This window comes from Periplaneta americana, chromosome 2, assembly GCF_040183065.1.
Source record: "Periplaneta americana isolate PAMFEO1 chromosome 2, P.americana_PAMFEO1_priV1, whole genome shotgun sequence".
Classification (NCBI taxonomy): Eukaryota; Metazoa; Arthropoda; class Insecta; order Blattodea; family Blattidae; genus Periplaneta; species Periplaneta americana.
Genome location: NC_091118.1, coordinates 99,691,470 through 99,714,477, shown reverse-complemented (window position 1 = coordinate 99,714,477; position 23,008 = coordinate 99,691,470). Strand labels below are relative to the sequence as shown.

The 23,008-nt window shown below is 35.3% G+C and overlaps 1 protein-coding gene and 1 non-coding gene across 7 annotated transcripts in view; both read right to left on the bottom strand.

The window, feature by feature from the left end:
• The window catches only part of axo (axotactin), a 356,966-nt gene that overhangs the window by 87,905 nt on the left and 246,053 nt on the right, over window positions 1-23,008 (bottom strand). For all 6 annotated transcript variants that reach the window (XR_011330936.1, XM_069818184.1, XM_069818183.1 and 3 more), the window contains 8 exons: window positions 21,646-21,880; window positions 20,588-20,782; window positions 18,522-18,695; window positions 14,883-15,108; window positions 8,568-8,815; window positions 4,868-5,143; window positions 3,377-3,526; window positions 861-1,046 (listed from right to left, as the gene is read on the bottom strand). Coding sequence is in view for 5 of the 6 variants with exons in the window: in XM_069818184.1 (XP_069674285.1) it covers window positions 861-1,046; window positions 3,377-3,526; window positions 4,868-5,143; window positions 8,568-8,815; window positions 14,883-15,108; window positions 18,522-18,695; window positions 20,588-20,782; window positions 21,646-21,880 (1,690 nt within the window). In the remaining variant the exon portion in view is untranslated. The remainder of the gene's footprint in view (window positions 1-860; window positions 1,047-3,376; window positions 3,527-4,867; window positions 5,144-8,567; window positions 8,816-14,882; window positions 15,109-18,521; window positions 18,696-20,587; window positions 20,783-21,645; window positions 21,881-23,008) is intronic.
• TRNAN-AUU (transfer RNA asparagine (anticodon AUU)) lies at window positions 20,179-20,251 on the bottom strand. Its single transcript has one exon. It is a non-coding gene; the product is annotated as a tRNA-Asn (tRNA).

The following is a 23,008-nucleotide window of genomic DNA, read 5'->3' as shown; positions in this document are numbered from 1 at the left end:
TCAACTGATTCGGCGAAATTGGAAAATATTCAAAGAAAATTTATTTCCTTATGTGCTTTTCGATTTATATCCAATTTCTCTGTTTTTAATTATGAGATTACCTGCAAAGATTCCACACGTTTAGATCTTGATTATTTTTTTGCAAGGTTATTAAGGGTGATATTGATTGTGAATCTATCATAAACAATATCAGCGTTCATATTCTTACTAAGGGATTAAGATTTAAAAAAAATTGTTTACATTAGAAATTCAAAATCATTTTCTCCAGTCTGTAAATGCATAAAATATGCCAATTTACATGGGATGAATTTAGATCCATTTAATGTATAATATAGACTATTTATTGGTATGTATTCCTTTTGTTCTCATTAGTTTTACTTATGTATTGTTTGTATAGATATTAATTTAATTGTTCTCGTTTATCATTTATATCATTTATTTCTTTCGTCTTTGTATTGTGCTGAACTATAATTGGCCTCTGGCTGTTGTCAAGCACACAAATATTAATAATAAATTAAGAATAAATAAATAATTATATTATTATTGTATATACAGTAGTTATTGATGCACTAATAATGTTATTGAAGCAAGGAAAAACAAGTTGATATTGTAAAAGAAAATGTGTAAACTGCAATAAATTATCAAGAAGTATAATAAAATAAATTAATATGTCAGAATTTTTACATACATAGTCAGTGGGATGTGTACCCCTGGAGATACACGTATCATAGATTGAATACCATTGCTATAGATGAATACAATATTTTGTTTCGTGCAAGTTGCAGATTTGGTAACATGGAAATGTGCCTCTGCTGAAGGAAGACACATTACGCCAGAGCTTTAAAACTAGTAAGTCTTACCAGCAACAACGTGCGAAGAGAGGTTCAACAGTAGCTCCCCGACCTTCAGACCACGCATGCAGCCTACATAGCCTTGCAGAGGCGAGGAATTACCGCCTCCTATCAGGTTGTCTGGGTCATACCCTCCCAGGTTGAGTTGAAAATACTCAGTAGGGGGTGCAGGAGGTCTCTGTGGGGCCAACACCTCTAAATTATGAAAATAAGAATTAAAAATAAAACACCCCAAAACCATGCACTAAACATAAATTATTGTACATTAATGTTAAACAGTTAATGTAAGGTCGAATAAGCCACAATCAACTTTTACTTTGAAGACTGTATATCGAACATTTTCTCTACTTCTTCAATGTCATATCTTGCAGTCTTTATAGATGGATATTGCACCATACCGAAATCATCTTGTTGGGCAATCGGAGAATGTGTTTATTTCTTTTTGTTCTATAATATCACCACATGTAACAGAGGGATGAGGTTTTTTCGATACTACCAATATTCTATATTTGGTTTCATCAAATTTTATTTTGTTGTCTTTAGCCCAGTTATCTACTGTTTCAATCCTGATTAGTACAGTTTACTGCTTCCACTACATTAGCACTTCTGGCCAAAAATGATAAATCATATGCAAAGCCAATTACTTATGTGTGATTTGAAAATATCGAAGATGAGTTGTGTAAGACGTTTCATAGCCTTGAACTAATTCACGATCCTTACTTTACTCATTTGTTTTTTAACTGTCCAGGTGTTAATAGATAAGGACGCCATTATACTGGTAAAAATGATTCTTGGTTAAGTAATATAAATTGCAAGGGTCTTTCAAATTATGCTGTATGCTTGGGTACCATGCAGCATCATATTGCACCTTCGACGTCTAAACTGACTATTATAGTACCCTATAGCTCTTTGTCACTACTGGTACTATTGCTATAGCAATAGTGTTTTTTGTGATATGAAGCCAAATTGTCTATTTATGAGCAAGTCATTTGTATATGCATTATGTAAAATTACATCTATTATCATTTTTTGAGAACTTTATCTCTTACCTTAAATAAGCTGATAGACTTAACTTGTGAGATATGGTATCTTTACTACTTGTATCTTATTTTTCTGGTTTTTGTTACAGGTATTTACGGCTGATGGTTTCCATCACTAGTTATTTCTCTCTTTAAACATTCATTATACAGTACATCTCTGTAAAGGCATGACTGTGTGTGTGTGTGTGTGTGTGTGTGTGTGTGTGTGTGTGTGTGTGTGTGTGTGTGTGTGTGTGTGTTTTGTCATAATATGTCCTGGCTGTTTGGAACTGTCATAGGTTTTGCATCAGATGTTATGGCATCCTGCAAAGATTTTCAATATCATTTTTAATTGTAATAAGATAAAACAAATTAATTGAATAATTCTTCTCGGGTTCTCAGTCAGGTACTGAAGTGCCGTAGGACCATGTCTAGGCCGGTATGCAAGTGGTCAGTTGACCTTCCCACTGTGGGCCAATCAGGAGTCTAATACCTAGTCTTGATTGCCTGTCGTGTTATTGCGGTCGGGACTAGATATTAGCTTCTGATTGATCTGCAGCAGAAAGGCCAATTGACTGCGTACATACCGGCCTAGACATGGTCCTACGGCACTACAATCCCTGAAGAAGATGGCAGAGCTAGTCATCAAAAACTTGGACTCAACAATCCAACTCACCCAGCTGAGAACCCGAGAAGAATTATTATTCCATATCCAATGCCAGGAAAGTCTCAAGTCCTGCAACAATTCATTGTTTTGAATCATTAATTATTAATTGTAATACTTCAATTACATATTAATGCCAGAAAGTTTGTTGTATCTGGGAAAAAAAGTAAACTCAAAAGTGAAAGATGATTGGATTATAATTTTAATTTAAAGTAATTTCGCAATTTTAAATCTAATTTTGTCTTTGTAATTCTTGTAAATCTATAGATTTAGTGAACATATTATATTTGTTATTAATGGCACTATCCTACAATATATTTCAATCACATTTCTTCTTTTGTCTAAGTTTCATGACTGACATTTACAATAACCCTAACTTTCACTGACATGTCGAAGCAATTTATCAAACATTTTAAAGATTTGGAAAATTAATTACAATTAAAGAATAGGTATTTGACTAAACTAGCAAAAACAGGAACAAGAATGAACAGTCGAAGCATGCTGAATAGAACTAAATACGAATTTCATAACAATCATACGATAAAAGAATTAATTCTTCAGGAAGTGTTAAATTATGTAAAATTTCCATTGTAATATATTAGATTAAGATTGGTTCCCATATGAAAGTTTAATCTATAGATCTTGAAATTAAAGTCTGCAATCTGACATTTTTACTTTGATATAACATTATGACATCTGTGTATCATTTTTGCTAGTCGTTTCATGTAGGTAACTTATTTAATACAGCAGAAATTCATGAGTCATTGAATATAATTCCTGTTCTTATCTCCATATGTAGGCTAATCAGCGGAGTGCTTTGTAGTCAACAACAGACATTTCACCTTTCTCTGGATTTATCCACGGCTTGTTGGAATAATCTGTCAACAGTCTGATAGATGTCGGTATGGAATTATTTCTATCGTTGATATGTAGTACTGTCTCATTTTCATTTCTTATTACTGCCACTTGAACTGATTCGCCAGTATTCACACCTAGAAATCAAATAAGACAATTTAAAAATACAAAATATACATTTATTATTTGAACTATACCTATGATTTTGAAAGAAAATATACTATACACTAGTCCGTTATAAAGTCTGAGTGGAAACCTTTCTTTAACAAACATAAAAATTATAGGGGCTATACTCATAGAAAAGTGTATATTGTTAATGCAGTATGATACAAAATATCGAGATTCTTCAATTAGGTAGAGAGATACAAAGACAGACAGAGAGAAATGGAAGACTGATAGAAACACAAGACAGAAAGAAACACAAGACAGAAAGAAACACAAGACAGAAAGAAACACAAGACAGAGAGAAACACAAGACAGAGAGAAACACAAGACAGAGAGAAACACAAGACAGAGAGAAATACAAGACAGAGAGAAACAGAAGACAGAAAGAAACAGAAGACAGAAAGAAACAGGAGACAGAAAGAAACAGAAGACAGAAAGAAACAGAAGACAGAAAGAAACAGGAGACAGAAAGAAACAGGAGACAGAAAGAAACAGGAGACAGACAGACGGACAAAAAACGGACATTGTTTTTTGTTGCCAATTATCTTCAAGTTTTCTAGACTATATCTATCAGTGTCTATGTATAGTAACTGCAGAGTTTTTTCTTTTTATTTTTTTACAGAGAAGGGACCCAAAGACTTTTAGCACAGCCTTAGGGTTATTGTGCTTACCACTCCTGTTCTGTGAATGATATTTGTTGCCGAATGGTCATGCTCTTGTACAAATACAGCCCATCGCACCATGAATTTAATACAGGTAATGGTAATAATTATAATATGTGAATTAATGATGGCGAAATGAGTCCGAGGAACAATGCCAAAAGTCATCTAGCTATTCTGCTTCAATTGGTTGAGAGAAAATCTCGGAAAACCCCAAACAAGTAACTTGTCTCACCCAGGATTTGAACCTGGGTCTGCTTGTTTCATGGTCAGACATGTTAACCGTTACTCCACAGTGATGGATTAACTGCTGAGTTTACAGAAGAGGTTAAAATACACGGGCACATCACATTCGCAAAATTTTGTGAACTATTTATTTTACAAATTACATAAGATGAGTAATTGGTGGAATGGTAGCAAAGAGAGCGTTTTATTCATACAAGTTTCACTTGGACTCTATAAGGATTTAAAACTGGGTAACTGACATGGAAAATCAGTGCTGTAGCTGTTCAACTAACAGTGCACCACAAGCTGAATTAGAACTGTACAAAGATGATGAGATAGAAAGGAAATGAAACAGTATTAAATGACAAAAAATTAGAAGAAAATACGTAGGGACTGAAGTTACTCGTATGTAACAAATTCATTACTCACCAGGATACTCCACTGTAATGTTATGAATCTCATTGCCAACGTTAAATGTGAACACCACGTGATTGCCATCTTGAATATGAAGCTGCACGAAGTTGTTGAGATGGTCATTGGCGTACAGAATCAGAGAGTTGTGATCGTAAGTACGTAAGTTCAAGAGGATGTTTTCAGTCATCAGATGCGAAAGAACCTGTTTTTCATTGCTCGATGTGCCAGCCAAGTAATTCTTTTTGATGAAGGATTCACGAGTTAAAAAGGTCAATCCGTGGGTGTTTATATCTGTAGAATAAAGGAACAATAGTGACGTCAATATGTATATCGGTATATAAAATATGTTATGTTTCATGTATATAATCCATTGAGTGAGGAGAGGATACAAATGAACAAAAATTGTATTTCATACCCAACTTGATTGTTTTGCTCAGTGGCGCAACAATATACAAGGAGCGTCCCAAAAGTAAGTTTATAAGGCATTTATTGTTCGTAATCTTGAAGCTAGATAGCATCTAACTCTGGCGAAATGTTTGCATTGTTTCATTTCATAATGTCATATCGGTTGGTAGCATTGTGCACTAGCATTTGCTGACAAAAGCCAATTGAAGATGGAGAGTCGACTGAAACAATGGTCCAAGCAGAAAGTTCGTGCTGTAATTCGATTTCTCAATGCAAAGAAGATGTCAGCTGTGAAGATTCATCATCAGTTGGTAGACGTCTATGGCAAAAGCATGATGAGGCGTCAGTGTGTGGCAAAATGGTGCACCAAATTTCGAACTGGGAGGGTGTGTGCAGAGTGGCAGACCCACAACAGATAGCATGGCAAAGAACAAAACACACACTGAGTATGTGATGCTGGAGAACAGGAGAATCACTATCACAGAATTTACGCATGACTTGGGTTTGTTGCGTGGAACAGTTAGCAGCAGTATTGAGTAGTTGGGATTTCACAAAGTGTGTGCACGATGATTCCACGAAACCTTTTTGAAGGCCACAAAGCTCAGAGAATGGCTTGTGCCCTGTCATTCTTGCAGCAATATGCCATTGGCGGCTAAGATTTTTTTCAGCGTATTGTCACTGGTGAAAATCATGGGTTCACCGCCATACTCAGAAACAAAAAGAGCAAGCATGGAGTGGAAGCATTCAAATTCCTTACGAACCAAGAAATTCAAGGTAGTGAAGTTGGCTGGCAAAGTGATGACTACTGTCTTCTGGGATCAGAAGGGTGTGTTGCTGGTCGATTTCTTGGAGAAGGGAGCAACAATAAATCTAACTGTATACAGTGCAACATTGGAATGTTTACGAGCTGTCATTAGAAGTAAACGTCCTGGACTGCTCTCAAAGGGTGTGCTACTCCTCCACGATAATGCTCGGCCACACACTGCTAATGCCACTCAAGAACTGTTGCGACTTTTTGGTGGGAGACTGTGGAACATCCATCATGCAGTCCCGATCTCGCACCACGTGATTATCATCTCTTCTCGCCTTGAAAGATCATGTTGGAGAGCATAGATTCCAAAGTGACGAAGACGTCAAAACAGCGTTGAAATGCTGGCTCAACACAAAGGACACCACATTTTACAAGAGTGGCATCGACAAGCTCATCCAACAGTCAGACAAATGCCTTAATCGGGATAGAGACTATGTCGAAAAATAAAGAGTTGAGCATAGAGCACAATGTGCAGTGTTTTATGTACGAAATAAAATATGAATATTAAAAAATATGCTTTGTAAACTTACTTTTGGGAAGCCCCTTGTAATTTTTTGAGGGGGTTAGATTTTTGTTGTATGCAATTTTCATCACAAGTCTCACAAGTCTTACCGTAACTGTGATGGGAGATTAACTATGCTGCACTATCAAATCAAGTATGTAGTTTATTTATAAATTTAGTGAACAAAAGAAAGACAATAAGAAATTATATAATATTATCATTAACAACTGTGAAGAGTATATACAGACAATATATCTGTAACCCAGCATTCTCAAATCTTTCCTATTTTCCGCCTTCCTCTTAGTGAAAATATGATGCATGTATCTTAATGTTATCTATCATCTGATATCTTCTTCTGCCCGAATTTTTCTTCCGTTCACCATCCCTTCCAGTGCATCCTTCAGTAGACAGTTTCTTCATAGTCAATGCCCCAGCCAATTTCTTTTTCTCTTCCTGATCAGTTTCAGCATTATTCTCTCTTCACCCACTCTTTCTAGTCTTGCTTCATTTCTTATTCTGCGTGTCCATTTTCTTCATATCCGCATTTCAAATGCTTCTAGTCGCTTCTTCACTTCGTCGTAATGTCCATATTTCTGCCCCATATAATCCATATAATGCCACACTCAATACAAAGGACTTCACTAATCTCTTCCTTAGTTCTTTTTCCAGAGATAAGCAAAAGATGCTTTTTTTTATTTAAAGCTTCCTTTGCCTCCTTTTAACTTTCTGGCAGAAGCTCATTTTACTACTTATAGTACACCCCAAGTACATATTTGAAGCTGTCCACTTGGCTCTATTGCCTCATTTAGAATTCGCAAGTTTACTTCCTTCAGTTTTCTTCCGAAAACCGTGGTCTTCGTCTTGTTTATATTTATCTTCATCTCATACTGTTCACAGCTGCCATTTATCTCTTAGTATTGTCTCCTCTTCTGCTAATAATGCTATATCAACAGAAAATCTTAAGCACTTTATTCTTCTTTCTCCTACTATCACCCCCCCCCCCCCCCACGTTCTGAAAACCATTCTTCACTAAATTCTCGAATTAGATGTTGAACAGTGTAAATGATAAAGGATATCATTGTACTCCTTCCCTGTTTGACTTCCCTCTGACATTTCTTCTCCTATCCTGACTGACTCGTTTCATATAAAGATTACTGTACTGAATAGCCTTCTCCACTTCTAATCCACACCAATTTTCTTCAGGATCCTCTTAAGTTTATGCCAGTCCACTCTGTCAAAAGCCTTTTCCAAATCCTACAAATACTACATGCACTTCTTTTTTCTTTCTCTAAGCATCTTTCGCCAATTGTTCGTAGCAGTCCAATTCCATCTCTCATACCAGTACCTTTTCCCTCCCTGAAGCCAAATTGCTCTTCTTCCAACTCTCCTTCCATCTTAAAATATAAATGTCAATTCAATATTCGCAAGAGAATCTTCGCTGAGTGGGAAATCAGGCTGATAGTCCTGAACTCATTACACTTCTTAGCATTACTTTTCTTCGGTATTGGCAGCAACACGTTTGCGTGAAATCTTCAGGCCATTCTCCTTTCTGATGTATTTCAGGAATATTTGTAAGTGTAAATGTCAAACCTGAACAGATTGTTCGATTAGACATTATCTGATATAAAAATGTCGTTTTTTGCTTATTTTATGATCTGCTGCTGCAGAATTGACACTAAGTTGTCTTGAATGAAGAGATGGAAGGAGAAGACACAAATATGAACACTCCAAACTGGATGCATAGAGAAATGAACAAAGACATAATATAATCATACAGACAACAAACGAATGAAGAGAGACGGAGACAGCGACAGATTAAACATGTAACTTATTTTTGTATTGATATTAACATACCTTCTTTTATAAAGTCAAAATAAGATTTCCAATTTATACAGTTCAACACTGATAACACAAATATGTTTCAAATAAAGAATATTTTACATCCTTATATATTTTATAAAATTAAATATTTATATCTGCAGCAGAACATAACATACTTGTCTCACAGAAAGTTCCAACATGAGCCCATGGATTCTTGCACATGCACTGAAATGTACTCCACAGTTCTTTGCACTTAGCTCCGTTCTTGCATGGATTAGGATCACATGAAGGCTTGCAGTCCTTAATAATCTCCGATAAGTGAACACTCATATACGAGTATATGTCCAAGATCTCTCCATTCACTACAAGGCCACGAAAACAGCCAATTAGGCCCTGACGTACAGAACTGGTACTTAGGAGTTCCCTGTAAAACAGAAGAACACATTCTTGTCAAAAATATTACTACTATTAAGAAAGAATTTTTGGAAACATTGCTCACAAAATATCATGTACAGTTTTAGACAAAAGTTTTATCGCATAGATAGTTTATAAGTCCCAGAAAGGAGGCAGTGCCCATGATCAGAGGATGAGCGACTTGGTTCACAAGAGAACGACTAGTTGAGGTAATAAAATTAGTTTTGTTTCGTTGTATGTCTGATTATGCACAATGCCTCCTTTCTGAGACTTATAAAAGTATCTGTGCGACAAAACTTTTTTCTAAGACTGTATGTATTCTAAATACTTTGTAAAAGAAAAAGGACTTGAGGAAACCACTATATTGTAGCCATTTCTAAGGGAATCTTTACCTTTTACTTACCTGCTAATACACAAATTCTAAAAGAAATGCTAGTTCTAAATAAACTCTCAAACAGTAAACGAGACTCTTGTGTAAGTTCAGGTACCTGAACTACAAATGGATTAACATCACTGTTGAATCACAATGACACATCAAATGAATGTATGCATGTGGGTAAATATGTTTGGCAATATATATGGAAAGAGGGAAAGGACGAAAATCTAAGAGAAGTAAGCATTATCTTGCGCCCTTGCGAGGAGTTTCGGAACTGGGCATTACCCTCGACAATAGATTGAACTTTGCAAACCATATTAACAACAAACAGACTTTCCCATGCTAGCATGGTCCAAGTGTATCCACTGACTGATTAGATAATCTTTCTCAATTCGTCTTTTGTTTTATTCCAGAGAAAGGGAAAGAATTCAAAAAGAGGGTATAATCTATTGGAACACAAGGATGGATTTCAAATGGAGGGCTGGACAATTCCATGTGCACTTAGGCCACTCATTCTGACCCATTTTGCTACCTCCACAGTTTAATTTAGTTTCCGAAGAAAGGCATACTAATGATTTTAATCCATCCTTGAAAATCCAACATCCTCGGCCAGTACTGAATCCACGAACTGATTCAATGGCAAAACATAACAGCCATTAAACTATCAGGGACAAAGGTGGAAGGTGAGAGGGCTAATGTAAGTTACGTCATCCTCCTCACTCACAGAACAAAACAACACACTCTCTCATAGTCATTAGGATTAGAACCCGAGACTAAAGTGAGTTCTCTTCTTTAAGAGCAAGATTCAAACCCCGTCTCGTAGTTCCTGCTATAAAGATCATAAACAAAAGTGCAAGTGCCAATGCATATGCGTGTGTGCGAGTATGTGTGAAAGTGTGAACATTCTTCAATTTTAGGGGCTGTCAATTTTATTTCAACAACAATTAATACACAACCGGAACTAATTCCACTATCTGTATGGTTTCTCTCTAAACAATGGAAAATTGGCAAACAAAGGGTCAGGAAAAACCTGCTCATACCTTTTTTTGTCAAATATATATTTTACTTTAATATGGTATGATTAAAAGATAGCATTCCAGCATGAAAAATCTATGCACTAGACATTCAGCTAACAGAGAGTCAATATTTTTCTCTAAATAAGTCGTTATTTTTTACGCATCATAGTTTTATAGCAAGAACAGCAGTTTAGGTGCTGTCAGTACAGAAACACTCATGCTGCCACATAATGTGAAAAAAAAAAATGGTATTATATTATTCATGATTATTATCACTTCAAATACACATGTGATGACTTTTTTCCTGTTTTTCAGAAACGTGATTACAATGTTGTAAGCGAAACTATATTCTATTATTAATTTTATTATTAAAAAAAAAAGATTGTGTGAAATTATATGAACTAATTTTGTCACTGTGGAAATGTGTTGATTTTACAACTTGATTTGGCTTGAGCACAAATACATATTTGACCCTAACAAATAGAAATCCCATGTATACATATAGCCTACATTTCACAAAGCTGCATTCAAGATTCACATCAGCTCAAAAAAATTCTTAGAAATTTGGTAACTTCATACATAGCAGATCACTTACTTGAAATGATAATATTGTGTACGAAGTTAAACATTTCATCATATGAAATAACATATACAGTGTGTTTCGAAACATATGAAACACAGTTTCAGGATGGATTCAGGACCTGAAAAGAATGAAAAAAGTTGTATCAGCATATGTCTAAAATCGCTTTTAGTCCGATTTCCAGCCCTTTTGTGTTGCAATAATTAATTTACCTTTAAGAACTTAATAAAAATCATTACTATACAATTGAATTCTAGAAAATGTTAAATTTTTCCCATTTAAGGAATTATTGTTTCGTATATTCATATGTTTTTTTCCTCGTCAATAACTGTAGATACACTAATTTCAGTCGTATCCTGTCTACAAAGACATAGGCCATATAATGACCCTATTACAAACAATCCATTTATAAACTTTATAAAAACAAACATAGTGCCAACACGCACATATATGTTATGACGAACGTGAAAATTAATTTAACACTTCTATAAATCAATACCTTTAAACAGCTGACTCAGAAGTACCGGTAATGCTTTTTAAACAAAAATTATGTCTGGTATTAAAAGTATAACCAGCTCCATAAAACAGTAATTTCTCTAAATGGTCTATAATTCTCCTATCTATATTCTAAACATAACTGGCGGACTAATTACATGATAAAAATAACTGTTGTAACACATATGAAGGTGAGCAAAGTTATTTTCTACAACACAAAAGGGCGGTTAACTCAGAAATATAGCAATTTCAGACAAATGCATAGAAACTTTTTCCATTCTTAAGATATGCCCCAGATAACTAATAGTACAATATGGCAGAAGTCTCAATTCTCATCACTCGAGATAGAGTTTTCAGTAATTTCGCTTCTACGAAGTTATGCAATATTCACAAAAAAAAAAAAAAAAGTACTCTATGCAAAACAAAATAAAGTAACAGATAATATATATTACAAAATGTTTTTGCCCAACAACAAATGTCAAATCACTAAAAACGTACCAGTAATTCAATAATTCTGTCCCGAAAAAGGTTCGAAACATAGAACTATAACCTTTTGTTTTCACTGGATAGTACAAAATGTGGACATTTCTATAATGACAAAGATAACTTTGCAGGTGAAGAAGTATCGAATTTGGCCTACCACATGAAAATAATATAGAGATACTGTAACCACTATCACAATATATGATGACTGAAGAGCACAAACACTCTGCTACTTCACAAATAATATGCTGCAGTATTGTGCCCTTTTCAAAATGTATCAAGAGGTCATGGCTAAAACAGGTATAATTCAGAGTAATTTAAATGTTAGATACCCTATAAGAAAAACACAAGAATGAAGAAGCTACATAATTATAGCAACATAGTGACAACACCATCTGTTAGGGTTCTACAGGACTCCTTTATGCATTTCCTTAATCGTGTTATGATTATCGTCACAGTAATTGAACAATTTATTCGAAGCACTGTGTTAATGAAATTAAATAGGAGCTGCTATTAATGTAAAGTATCGTTCTGGCATTTAAAAATGTAATAAAATTGTATGATAGCATTAAGGATACTTGTGCAATGTACAAATAATAATTATTGTACCGGTAAGAGGTTACAATATGTTCATTTTTAATAATAATTTCCTTCAACTTCTATGTGAAGGACAGGTTTCCTAAGTCTCAGGAATTCTTATAATTACCAGTACATAAAGTAACTATTCAAAGAAATACAAAGTGGCAAAGTAATTTATTTGACACATTCAAATTCGAAATAAACTTATACACACTATCCAGGCCGATGATATGGACAGTGCCATCTTAACGTATGGGCACGATGGACAGTTGCCTGGCGATCTCACGAGTATAGGGGCTCTGTGCTAATCTAGCACAGTCAGAATTGAGGGGGTCAGCGCAACAGTGGTCTAAGCCATTTAATTAAATGTAGAAAAAGCACGTTAAAGTTACATATATATTTATAAGTGATATATACACAGCTCTGCAGTATATATTGACTACACCCCAACTCTAGCTACTAGCAACACGCATTTATAATGAACACCGATCAAAATATCCCTCATTTCTCATGAAAAACAAGAACTGAAAAGACTACAATGGACTATAGTGGACTTTATGTTATCAGCAAACAGCTGGATACATTAAGAAGATTGAATTGAATAAGTGATATTTTTAGGGGAAAAATTACAGGCTTCCTAACAAGCTATATAATGGTGGATTGGTCTATTCCACTTCGTAGGAAGATAATTCACGTCAAAATCAACAGAAGGCTTAATATTTAATTTTTCGCATTGAGGAGGAGTTAGACCACTGTTGCGCTGACCCCCTCTTTAACACTAATTTTCCAATCATCCGTCTCAACATTCAAATCTTCTGCTAACTCGGTAGAAGGAGAAAAACTACGATTTACAGCAGAGAGTTGGCATATCTAACATAACTGAATACCATCGACTTCAAGTCAATTATAAAGATATTCTCTGTAAAGAAATTTCACAAATATTTGTGTTGAATACTTAATCAATAATAAATAATTCATTGTAATTTCATAATGTGCGCCTGTGTTATCAGTACGATTTACCAAGCAAGTGCAATTTTTATATTGAAATTTTTGTTTTTCAAGTTCAAGGCTCATGTTGTATTGTCCAAACCTTTGTGATGTTTATTTAATGTCAAAACACTGATTTTTAATGGAGGTGCTAATAAATATAAGTTTATTTTATAGATAATTTACATGTTTTATTCTCGTGAGTGGTTGTATAGGCAGTGCCCAGTGCACTGAGTTGCCTGAGGCCTGTAATGCTGTTAAAGTGGCCCTGGATATGGAATCCATTTGAACTATATAGTTTTATTATTTCGATAGTTTGAAACTTTCAAGTTGCATCAAGTTTTTGCTCTTATCGTACTTATGACTGGTGGATTTGGAAACTGTAGGTTGCATTGATTCCCGATTCCCTAAAGCACCAAACTTCCTGTTTAGTGTACAGTTCCAGAAAAGAAAATAACACACCTGAATTTTTTAAGTTCTAGATTCAATGCATTGCACATGCTCAGTGCTCCAAAGCAGTGGTACACACGAAATCGTTTTGGCAGTTATTGAAATTAGTTTTAGTTCCATTATTGTCGTAACAGAAAGGCATTTGAAAAAAAAAAATGCAATGAAAATTGAACTGTTTTTAATAGCAGATGAATATTTCTAAATTGTGCAGTAAAACAGAATAGCGGTAAAGGAATTAATCTGCATAATAATCGATTTAAAAAAACTCTTTTCTCAACGAAGCCTGAACTTTGTAGTCTGCAAGCAAGTAAGCTAGCACAGAGCTATTGGAATGCTTGCGATGAATTGTCATAATAGGGGTTGTCGTACTGTATTGTGTTTGTTTACATAATTACTCTGAAGCATTACTTAATTTGATCTTATTTTCAGATTAATTTCGTGATTTTTGCATTAGTTGTGAAATATCGTCCTGTAATACTATTTAAATAATACTGGGTTGAAAACCGTTGTTAAATCGTTGTGGCGTGAATCATGCTCAGTAAGAAGCTTCAAGAGATGGGCAGTTTTTTTGTTTCTCAGACTCCATTTGCGGCTGGTAGCGTTGCAAGCCGTAGGTATGGAGTTCAGTGCATTAGGGATCAATGCGAGCAAGACAAACAGTTTCAAGTACATTAAAAGCTAAATATCTGTTAATTACCGGTAGCAGAAGCAAATTAAGTGACTTTAATTAACAAAAATTATACGCGTATTTAAGGACTTATTCAAACTGTGAAATAAACTCAGCATTTTAAAGTGAAATACTGGACATTGACTTTAATTTCACAGTTACGTAGTTTTTTTTTTTTTTAGTAAGTTATTTTACGAAGCTTTATCAACATCTTAGGTTATTTAGTGTCTGAATGAGATGAAAGTGATAATGCCGGTGAAATGAATCCGGGGTCCAGCACCGAAAGTTACCCAGCATTTGCTCAATTTGGGTTGAGGGAAAACCCCGGAAAAACCTCAACCAGGTAACTTGAACCGACTGGGAATCGAACCTGGGCCACCTGGTTTCATTACGTAGTTGTCCGACTAAACTGATTATACATAAATGGCGAGTATAGTTACACACTCTGTAGCTCCTCCAATAAACATGCTGCCTTCAAACGGTCCAAACTCTTCCTCAGGAAGCAGATCTACCATCTGGTAATCTGTGTTGATCATAAATCGCACGTGGTGCTCGTTGTAGTCTATCCAGATCTTCTGCCATTCTCCACTATTCAGCTGCCGTCCAGACTTAATCTCCATCACACTTTGATATCCCGTGTTCAGAGTGAAGTTAAAGGTCAATTGAAAATCTGCAACACAAGAAGAAATCGTTAAATAATGGCACATGAAATGTTTTGCAATATTTAGTAACTCGCAAGACTTTAACATTGTTACTAATATTAAACCTCAATTTCAAATATTGCCACTAATAACTCATAGTCACATGAAATCTTTTAGAATAAGTGAGACTGCATCACTAGTGTCAGACAGTGTGAGGATTAACCTTTGTAGTTCAACTGATGGAATATAGTGTTATTTTCTCACCTCGTTTTCACAGTTTTATGCATTATACCTGCTCCTTTTCTAAAAATGTCAGTCCCATTTTACGTCCTTCAATTTACATTACTCGAATTTTGAGTATGGATCGAGAAAGGCTTATATGGAATATAAAGATGAATATTATCTTCACTGCTTTCATTCATGCACCCATTATGACACTTTATATTTCCACGAATTCTTTTAAACCAATAACAGACAGTGACAAGTACAGGGATCTTCTAATCATGCTTAAGCTTACATAACAATTAAACCCTACATTTTTTTTTTTTTTTTTCATTCTTCTGCAACCCATTCTACATTTGTTCCAGACAAAACATAGATTTTTCATATTTGAATTTGTTTTAATCAAGAAAGAACTTAAGAACAGGCAAGTTCGTTGAAAGATTGTAAAGACTTCACGAAGTGATTGAATGTTTGATCTACCTGCTCTCACATCTTCAAATGGAGTTCAAAAGTGTGTCTGAACTTCCAGTTTCTTTTCAGTCAGCCATTTAGTACACTGTATCGACTACTAGATTATTTAGCGTAGATGAAATTGGTGATTCGCCATTTAATTACATGACATTTGCCTTACAGTTGGGAAAACCTTGAAATAAACCCAACCAAGCGAGTATCGAACCCATGCCCGTATGCAGCTTTGGATTGGCAAGCAAACGTGCAACAGCCTGAGCTACACTGGTGGCTAACTTTTTGTTATACTGAATGGAACGTAACCTGTTTCCTACCATTGGCACAACTGCTTGTGTGAAACATTTTCAAAGGAGATGATGATGATGACAATAATAATAATAATAATAATAATAATAATAATAATAATAATAATAATATGTATTAAACTGTCGGGGTTCGATCCCAGGTGGTGAAAGGGTTTTTTCTCATTGCCAAACTTTCAGAACGGCCCCAAGGTTCACTCAGCCTTCTATAAAACTGAGTACCGGGTCTTTCCCGGGGGTAAAAGGCAGTCAGAGCGTGGTGTCGACCACACCACCTCATTCTAGTGCCGAGGTCATGGAAAGCATGGGGCTCTACCTCCATGCCCCCCAAGTGCCTTCATGGCATGTTACGGGGATACTTTTACCTTTAATATGTATTAAACTGGATACGAAGAAATGGTCTATTATCTTCGTGTAAAGACTTTTTCACGCCTGTGATTATCCAGAAATAAAATCGCTTTAGAAGGTATTTTTCTATTTTTGCTTTTTAATCCATTTTTGTATCTTTATATTTTCCTACTCCTTGTAATCAATTATATTCTTAAATATTTCAGAGAATACTTATCGCCAGGGTGCGAATTAAGATTTCTGATGAGGGGGGATAGAATCCCAGATAGATAATACCATACATAAAATTATTATTATCCGATAAGGCTCAACACTTGGTAGCACTGAGTTGGTTGTCTTGCATCTTGATCATAATAACAATTATATCCATGATTAGGCTTAAGATAAGATTTGTAATTCCTAAGTTATTGATTGGTGTCAGCTTGCCAGTGATAATACATCAATATTATTTTCTTTGCTTACTTTGTACTTTATAAAGTACATATACTCGTATTAAAATAATTATATTTTGTGAGGAGGAGATAGAAGTTATCTGTGGCAGGGATGTTAATATAAATTTATGAGAGGGGGATAACTTTCCAACCGGGGAAAATTCCCCCATCTCTCCATTAATTCGCACTCTGGCCACAGTACTCTCTTCTCACTGGTAATCATTCACCAGGGTGTCGTTTGGGATGTATTTGGTGGGAGAAAAGGGGGATGGAAAGGGAATGATTTGCATAAGAGTATAAAAAATTGCATAAAAACCAGGACTACTGTTCGCTTATCAAGTTCAGGATTGGGTACTTGTCTGACACAGTACTCTCTTCTCACTGGTCATCATTCACCAGGGTGTCGTATTTGGTGAGATAAAAGGGAATAATCCGCATAAGAGTATAAAAAATTGCATAAAAAGCAGGACTACTGTTCGCTTATCAAGTTCATGATTGGGTACTTGTCTGACACAGTACTCTCTTCTCACCGGTCATCATTCACCAGGGTGTAGTATTTGGTGAGATAAAAGGGAATAATCCGCATAAGAGTATAAAAAATTGCATAAAAACCAGGACTACTGTTCGCTTATCAAGTTCATGATTGGGTACTTGTCTGACACAGTACTCTCTTCTCACTGGTCATCATTCACCAGGGTGTCGTATTTGGCGAGATAAAAGGGAATAATCCGCATAAGAGTATAAAAAATTGCATAAAAAGCAGGACTACTGTTCGCTTATCAAGTTCATGATTGGGTACTTGTCTGACACAGTACTCTCTTCTCACCGGTCATCATTCACCAGGGTGTAGTATTTGGTGAGATAAAAGGGAATAATCCGCATAAGAGTATAAAAAATTGCATAAAAAGCAGGACTACTGTTCGCTTATCAAGTTCATGATTGGGTACTTGTCTGACACAGTACTCTCTTCTCACCGGTCATCATTCACCAGGGTGTAGTATTTGGTGAGATAAAAGGGAATAATCCGCATAAGAGTATAAAAAATTGCATAAAAACCAGGACTACTGTTCGCTTATCAAGTTCATGCTTGGGTACTTGTCTGACACAGTACTCTCTTCTCACTGGTCATCATTCACCAGGGTGTCGTATTTGGTGAGATAAAAGGGAATAATCCGCATAAGAGTATAAAAAATTGCATAAAAACCAGGACTACTGTTCGCTTATCAAGTTCAGGATTGGGTACTTGTCTGACACAGTACTCTCTTCTCACTGGTCATCATTCACCAGGGTGTAGTATTTGGTGAGGGAAAAGGGAATAATCCGCATAAGAGTATAAAAAATTGCATATAAACCAGGACTACTGTTCGCGTATCAAGTTCATGATTGGCTACTTCTGTCTAACACAGTACTCTCTTCTGACTGGTCAAATATGTCCAGAGCATTGTAATTCAAGAAATGGATAAATCATGTGAAACAGACAATAACTGTAATTTGGATCTGATTGATTATAACATTAAATCCTCAAAATGAACTACATGGATAAAAAGTTATTATCAGATAGAAGATATTGCAGCACATACCGGTATGTATGAAAAGCTCTACAAGCTAAAATTTATATTAATATTGTTACGACTACTCTAAAAATGTAATAAGGAAATTACCGTCACTTACCACTAGTAAGGGCTACCATGAAGGAGGGGTGATTAGGTCTAATTGGGGGCTGATATAGTAGTATCGCTTTCTCTCCAGTAGTTCTGAAGCTGAAGGAAATGTCTCCTTTTCTCCATCCAGGCACCTCGATATAAGACTGACTTGACGTGAATGTTACTACATACTTTTGTGTATCTGAAAATATGAGTATATTGTCATATCAGTAGAAAAAATAAATTCGACATTTATAATCGTTTTAACTTCATCAATTTTAGGAGAGATGGGATATTTTACGAATTTTTGTATGGAGTAATAAAATAAAATTTAATAGGAGAACTACTATATTTTGTTGGACAAACAGGACTTGGGAATTTATGTGTGAATGTGCATGCGTGGGTATAGACTCGTAGGAGGAAAAAAATAATTTGCAAGCACAAGCATGCCATACATTCTCTTTTCTCTACTCTACCTGTATACAAGTACACACACATACAGAATTATAAAAATCTAATATACACAAAAACAGCTGTACCAGTCTTCAGTCTCAAAATCTGTTATAACCATCTCACAGTAAACTTATCATTATAAATAAAAAATTGTCATCACCTTTCACGGATTAAACTTAGTGCTGATCCTGGTTTCATGAAGAGTTGAACTGTTCTGTCCTTCATTTCTTGGTGTAACTAGTTTTTTTTTTTTACCTATACGTTTGTACAGTGTGCCCATTTTACTTTCTTACCACGAAAAAGCACTTACGTATCCTTGCAGTTATGAGTTACCTTACGTGCCTCACACTGCATATTCAGTAAAGTAATACAAACAAAACAACTGAATTCATCCAGTCACTATGGAAGAAAGTTAACTTTCTTGCTGGATCTGGCAGTTAGTATGAGCGAGAATATATTTCTCATATACTCACTAACTCTGCTCGACAGCTGTAAAGGAGGTTTTCTGAGAATTTTCCGAGAATTTTCCAGGTATCATAGTTCTTAATCGTTCTAGAAAATTTAGAAAAATTGGAAGTGTACAAACCCAGAAACAAAATTTGAGTAACCTGAATTTTCCAAGATCCAGTTAACTTATAACATACTGTACTTGATCAGTAAGAGAAGGCGCCATGTTCGATCCAGGAAAGCAGGCCGATTTACATGGGACAAGTAAAGAAGCAAGACAAGTGAACAAGCATTTGCTTTAGATCACTACCAAGTAAAGAAGCAAGTAGTGTTCACACAACAAATAAATGCGGTTCTGGCTGAAAACACAGCTTGTTTAAGAATGTCTCCTGAATGTTTTGACAATTTACAAGATTAATTACGTAACCAATGATATAAAGAGAGAAGATACACTGATGAGACTGATGAGAGATGCCATACCTTCGAGAATTGAACTGGGAATTGCAGTACCATATTTAACAACTGGATATAGTTACAGAAGTCTCCAAAACTTTTTCCGGACTTCAAATGCTTCAATAGGTATCTGAATTAATTCCTGAAGTGTGTGACATTACTTACCTTAAACCAGAAGAATACACAAGGGCAAGAAATCAGTTTTGATTTGTTTATTAAATTAATTTATTATAGAAAATGTATAATTTATATTGTAATACAAGAACGTAAATCTAGTCTTTCAGGTAAAGCTCCCTGTAAAGCAGATTTGAATAATTTCAAGGGAAAAATTGTTCCGGGGCCGGGTATCGATCCCGGGACCTCTGGTTGAATGTACCAGCGCTCTACCAACTGAGCTACCCGGGAACTCCACCCGACACCATCTCAACTTTTCCCTTTATATCCACACAACTCGCGTGGGCTGACGAAACACCAGAGACCCACATCAAGTGCACACAATCTCTGTGTGACTTGGAATTGTGGTTTTCTGTTAACGTACACAGTGACATATATATTATGCAAATCTAGTCTTTCAGGTAAAGCTCCCTGTCAATGGAACTTGAAATCTCTCAAGAGTAGGCCTATAAGCGCGCAAACATGCAAGCACTCAAAATCCATCAACTTCTAATTGTTAAAATCTCTAATTTTGCTCCACCTTATCAGATTTTTAAGAGTTTACTTTAGAAACGAGTAAACACTCACTTGTTTCTACACATTCCAGAGGTCCAAGTGTGATGCGCCCTTGTGCGTCTTCATCCAAATCCTTCTGCTGAAGGAACACCATCTCAGTGATACCCAAACTTTCGGGAGTGGTATAATAGCCTTCATCAGAATGCCACTTAGGGTCAGAAATATCGCAGTTACAGGAGCGGGAAGGGTCTGCGCAAGTTTTGTTCACTGCAAATAAAATAGTCTGTTTACCTTTTATATTGAGAAGTACACTCTCACTTTGAGAGAGGATCAGAAATTAAAGGCATTTCAGAATAAGGTGCTCAGGAAAATATTTGGGATGAAGTTACAGAGAATGGATAAAGATACACAATGCAGAACTGCACGCATTATATTCTTCACCGAACATAATTAGGAATATTAAATCCAGATATTTGAGATGGGCAGGGCATGTAGCACCCCTAATCACATATGTAACAAATTGGCCATCCCCATGTTAAAATGGTAACATGTAGAAAAGAACAACCGTCAGGATCGCCACTGTCGATTAATAATGACCACTAGGTGAAAGTACAGTTGTTCCATGCAATTCAAATGGGAGTTATAACTTGACTTCTTTTACTGTCATTAGATGACAGCATAGTGAAATTGGTGAAAGTTGTTGCCTTCAAAACCCATAAGAGTGATCATTCTGCTATATGTAATCTGGGGTAGCATGTATGGACGAATCCAGAAATGCATATAAAGTGTTAGTTGGGAGGCCAGAGGGAAAAAGGCCTTTGGAAGGCCGAGACGTAGATGGGAGGATAATATTAAAATGGATTTGAGGGAGGTAGAATATGATGGTAGAGACTGGATTAATCTTGCTCAGGATAGGGACCGATGGGCTACTGATCATGAGATTTATAAAATAATTAACATTCTGCAATAAAATATAGCTATTTCACTAGTATATACACCAAAACTAAGAATGCAGGATCCAATGAAGACACATTTATTAAATATTAGTAATACTCTTCGATAATTCTTGTTAGTTCACCATACTTGAATGAAACCAACGAAGGTTCCAAATTTAAATGTATAATTAGTACCTGCACATGGGCATGCTCCTCTCTTGACATTGCCCAGGAAGTCAACTTGGTCTGTTTCTATGGACGATATAAACCACGTGGCAGAATGCAGGTCGAGGGGTGCTTTGTAGCAATCATACTTGATGTACTGGCTGCAGTTCAGTGAGTGCGAGATCAGCTCTTGCAGCATCTCGGCAGTGAACTCACGGTACTTAATGGTGAAACTAAAATCTTTGTCTGTGGAACTCCGCACATCCTGAAAGCATTTTTAACTTAACTGCGGTTACAAAAAGATGTAACTTGAACAATTAAAAAAATATCTACTTGAAAACAAAATTAGATGTGGAAGGAAGAATAATACAGATTTTTTCGCTTTTAATTACTGTGACTGTCTTAGTTCACAAATGAACTTTAATATTATTGGTAATAGATACAGAATTAATATATAGGCCTACAATTGGATAACGTTAGTAGAAGTACAATATTTCAATAATTATCATAATTATCTTATTTCATAAACTAAGTTTAATGATGTTGATAATATACTTTATACAGATAAATAATTTATACAATTGAATGGATGTTACTATCAATCAATCAATCAATCAATCAATCAATCAATCAATCAATCAATCAATCAATCAATGTATCCAGCTGTTTCGCTGACAACATAAAGTCCACTATAGTCCACTGTAGTCTATTCAATTTTTGTTTTTCATGAGAAATGAGTATTTTGATCGGTGTTCATTATAGATGCCTGTTGCTAGCAGCCAGAATTGGGCTGTGTTTTCTGCAACTGGTACTGATAATTTTAATTTACTTATTTTGTGGTTTATGGATGGACAGTATAGAAGAATGTGTTCCAGATCATTATGATTATTACACCACAGACAAGTAGGATTATCAGAAAGGTGAAATCTGTGTAGGTACAATTGTGTGACAATGTGACCTCTTCTGGCTCTTGTTAAAAATGTTTGAACATGGGCAAGTTTTTGTACATTTCCAGGTCATTTGGTTTTTTTCTTTTTTTTTTTTTTTTTTTTTTGTACGGACTGTAAAATTTTTCCTTTGTCAGAAGAGAGCCAATTGTTGATCCAAATGAATGTTACTAAAAGTGTACAGAAATTCATTATTAAAATTTTTTGAAGTTTAGAGTTCCAGCAATGATATATGGTTCAAAAATTTATACTCTTAATACTAACTACTAGTACCTATTCATAACAAATAGATTATTCAGTAGTTTTTACTTCAACCATTGACTGGTCACTTTACTTAAACATTAAGAAAATAGGGACGAATGAGTTAAATATTACACACATTACAGATGTAATCTCAGAAGAGATTAAAATGGCAGAATTATTTCAAAATGGAGAAACAATGGATC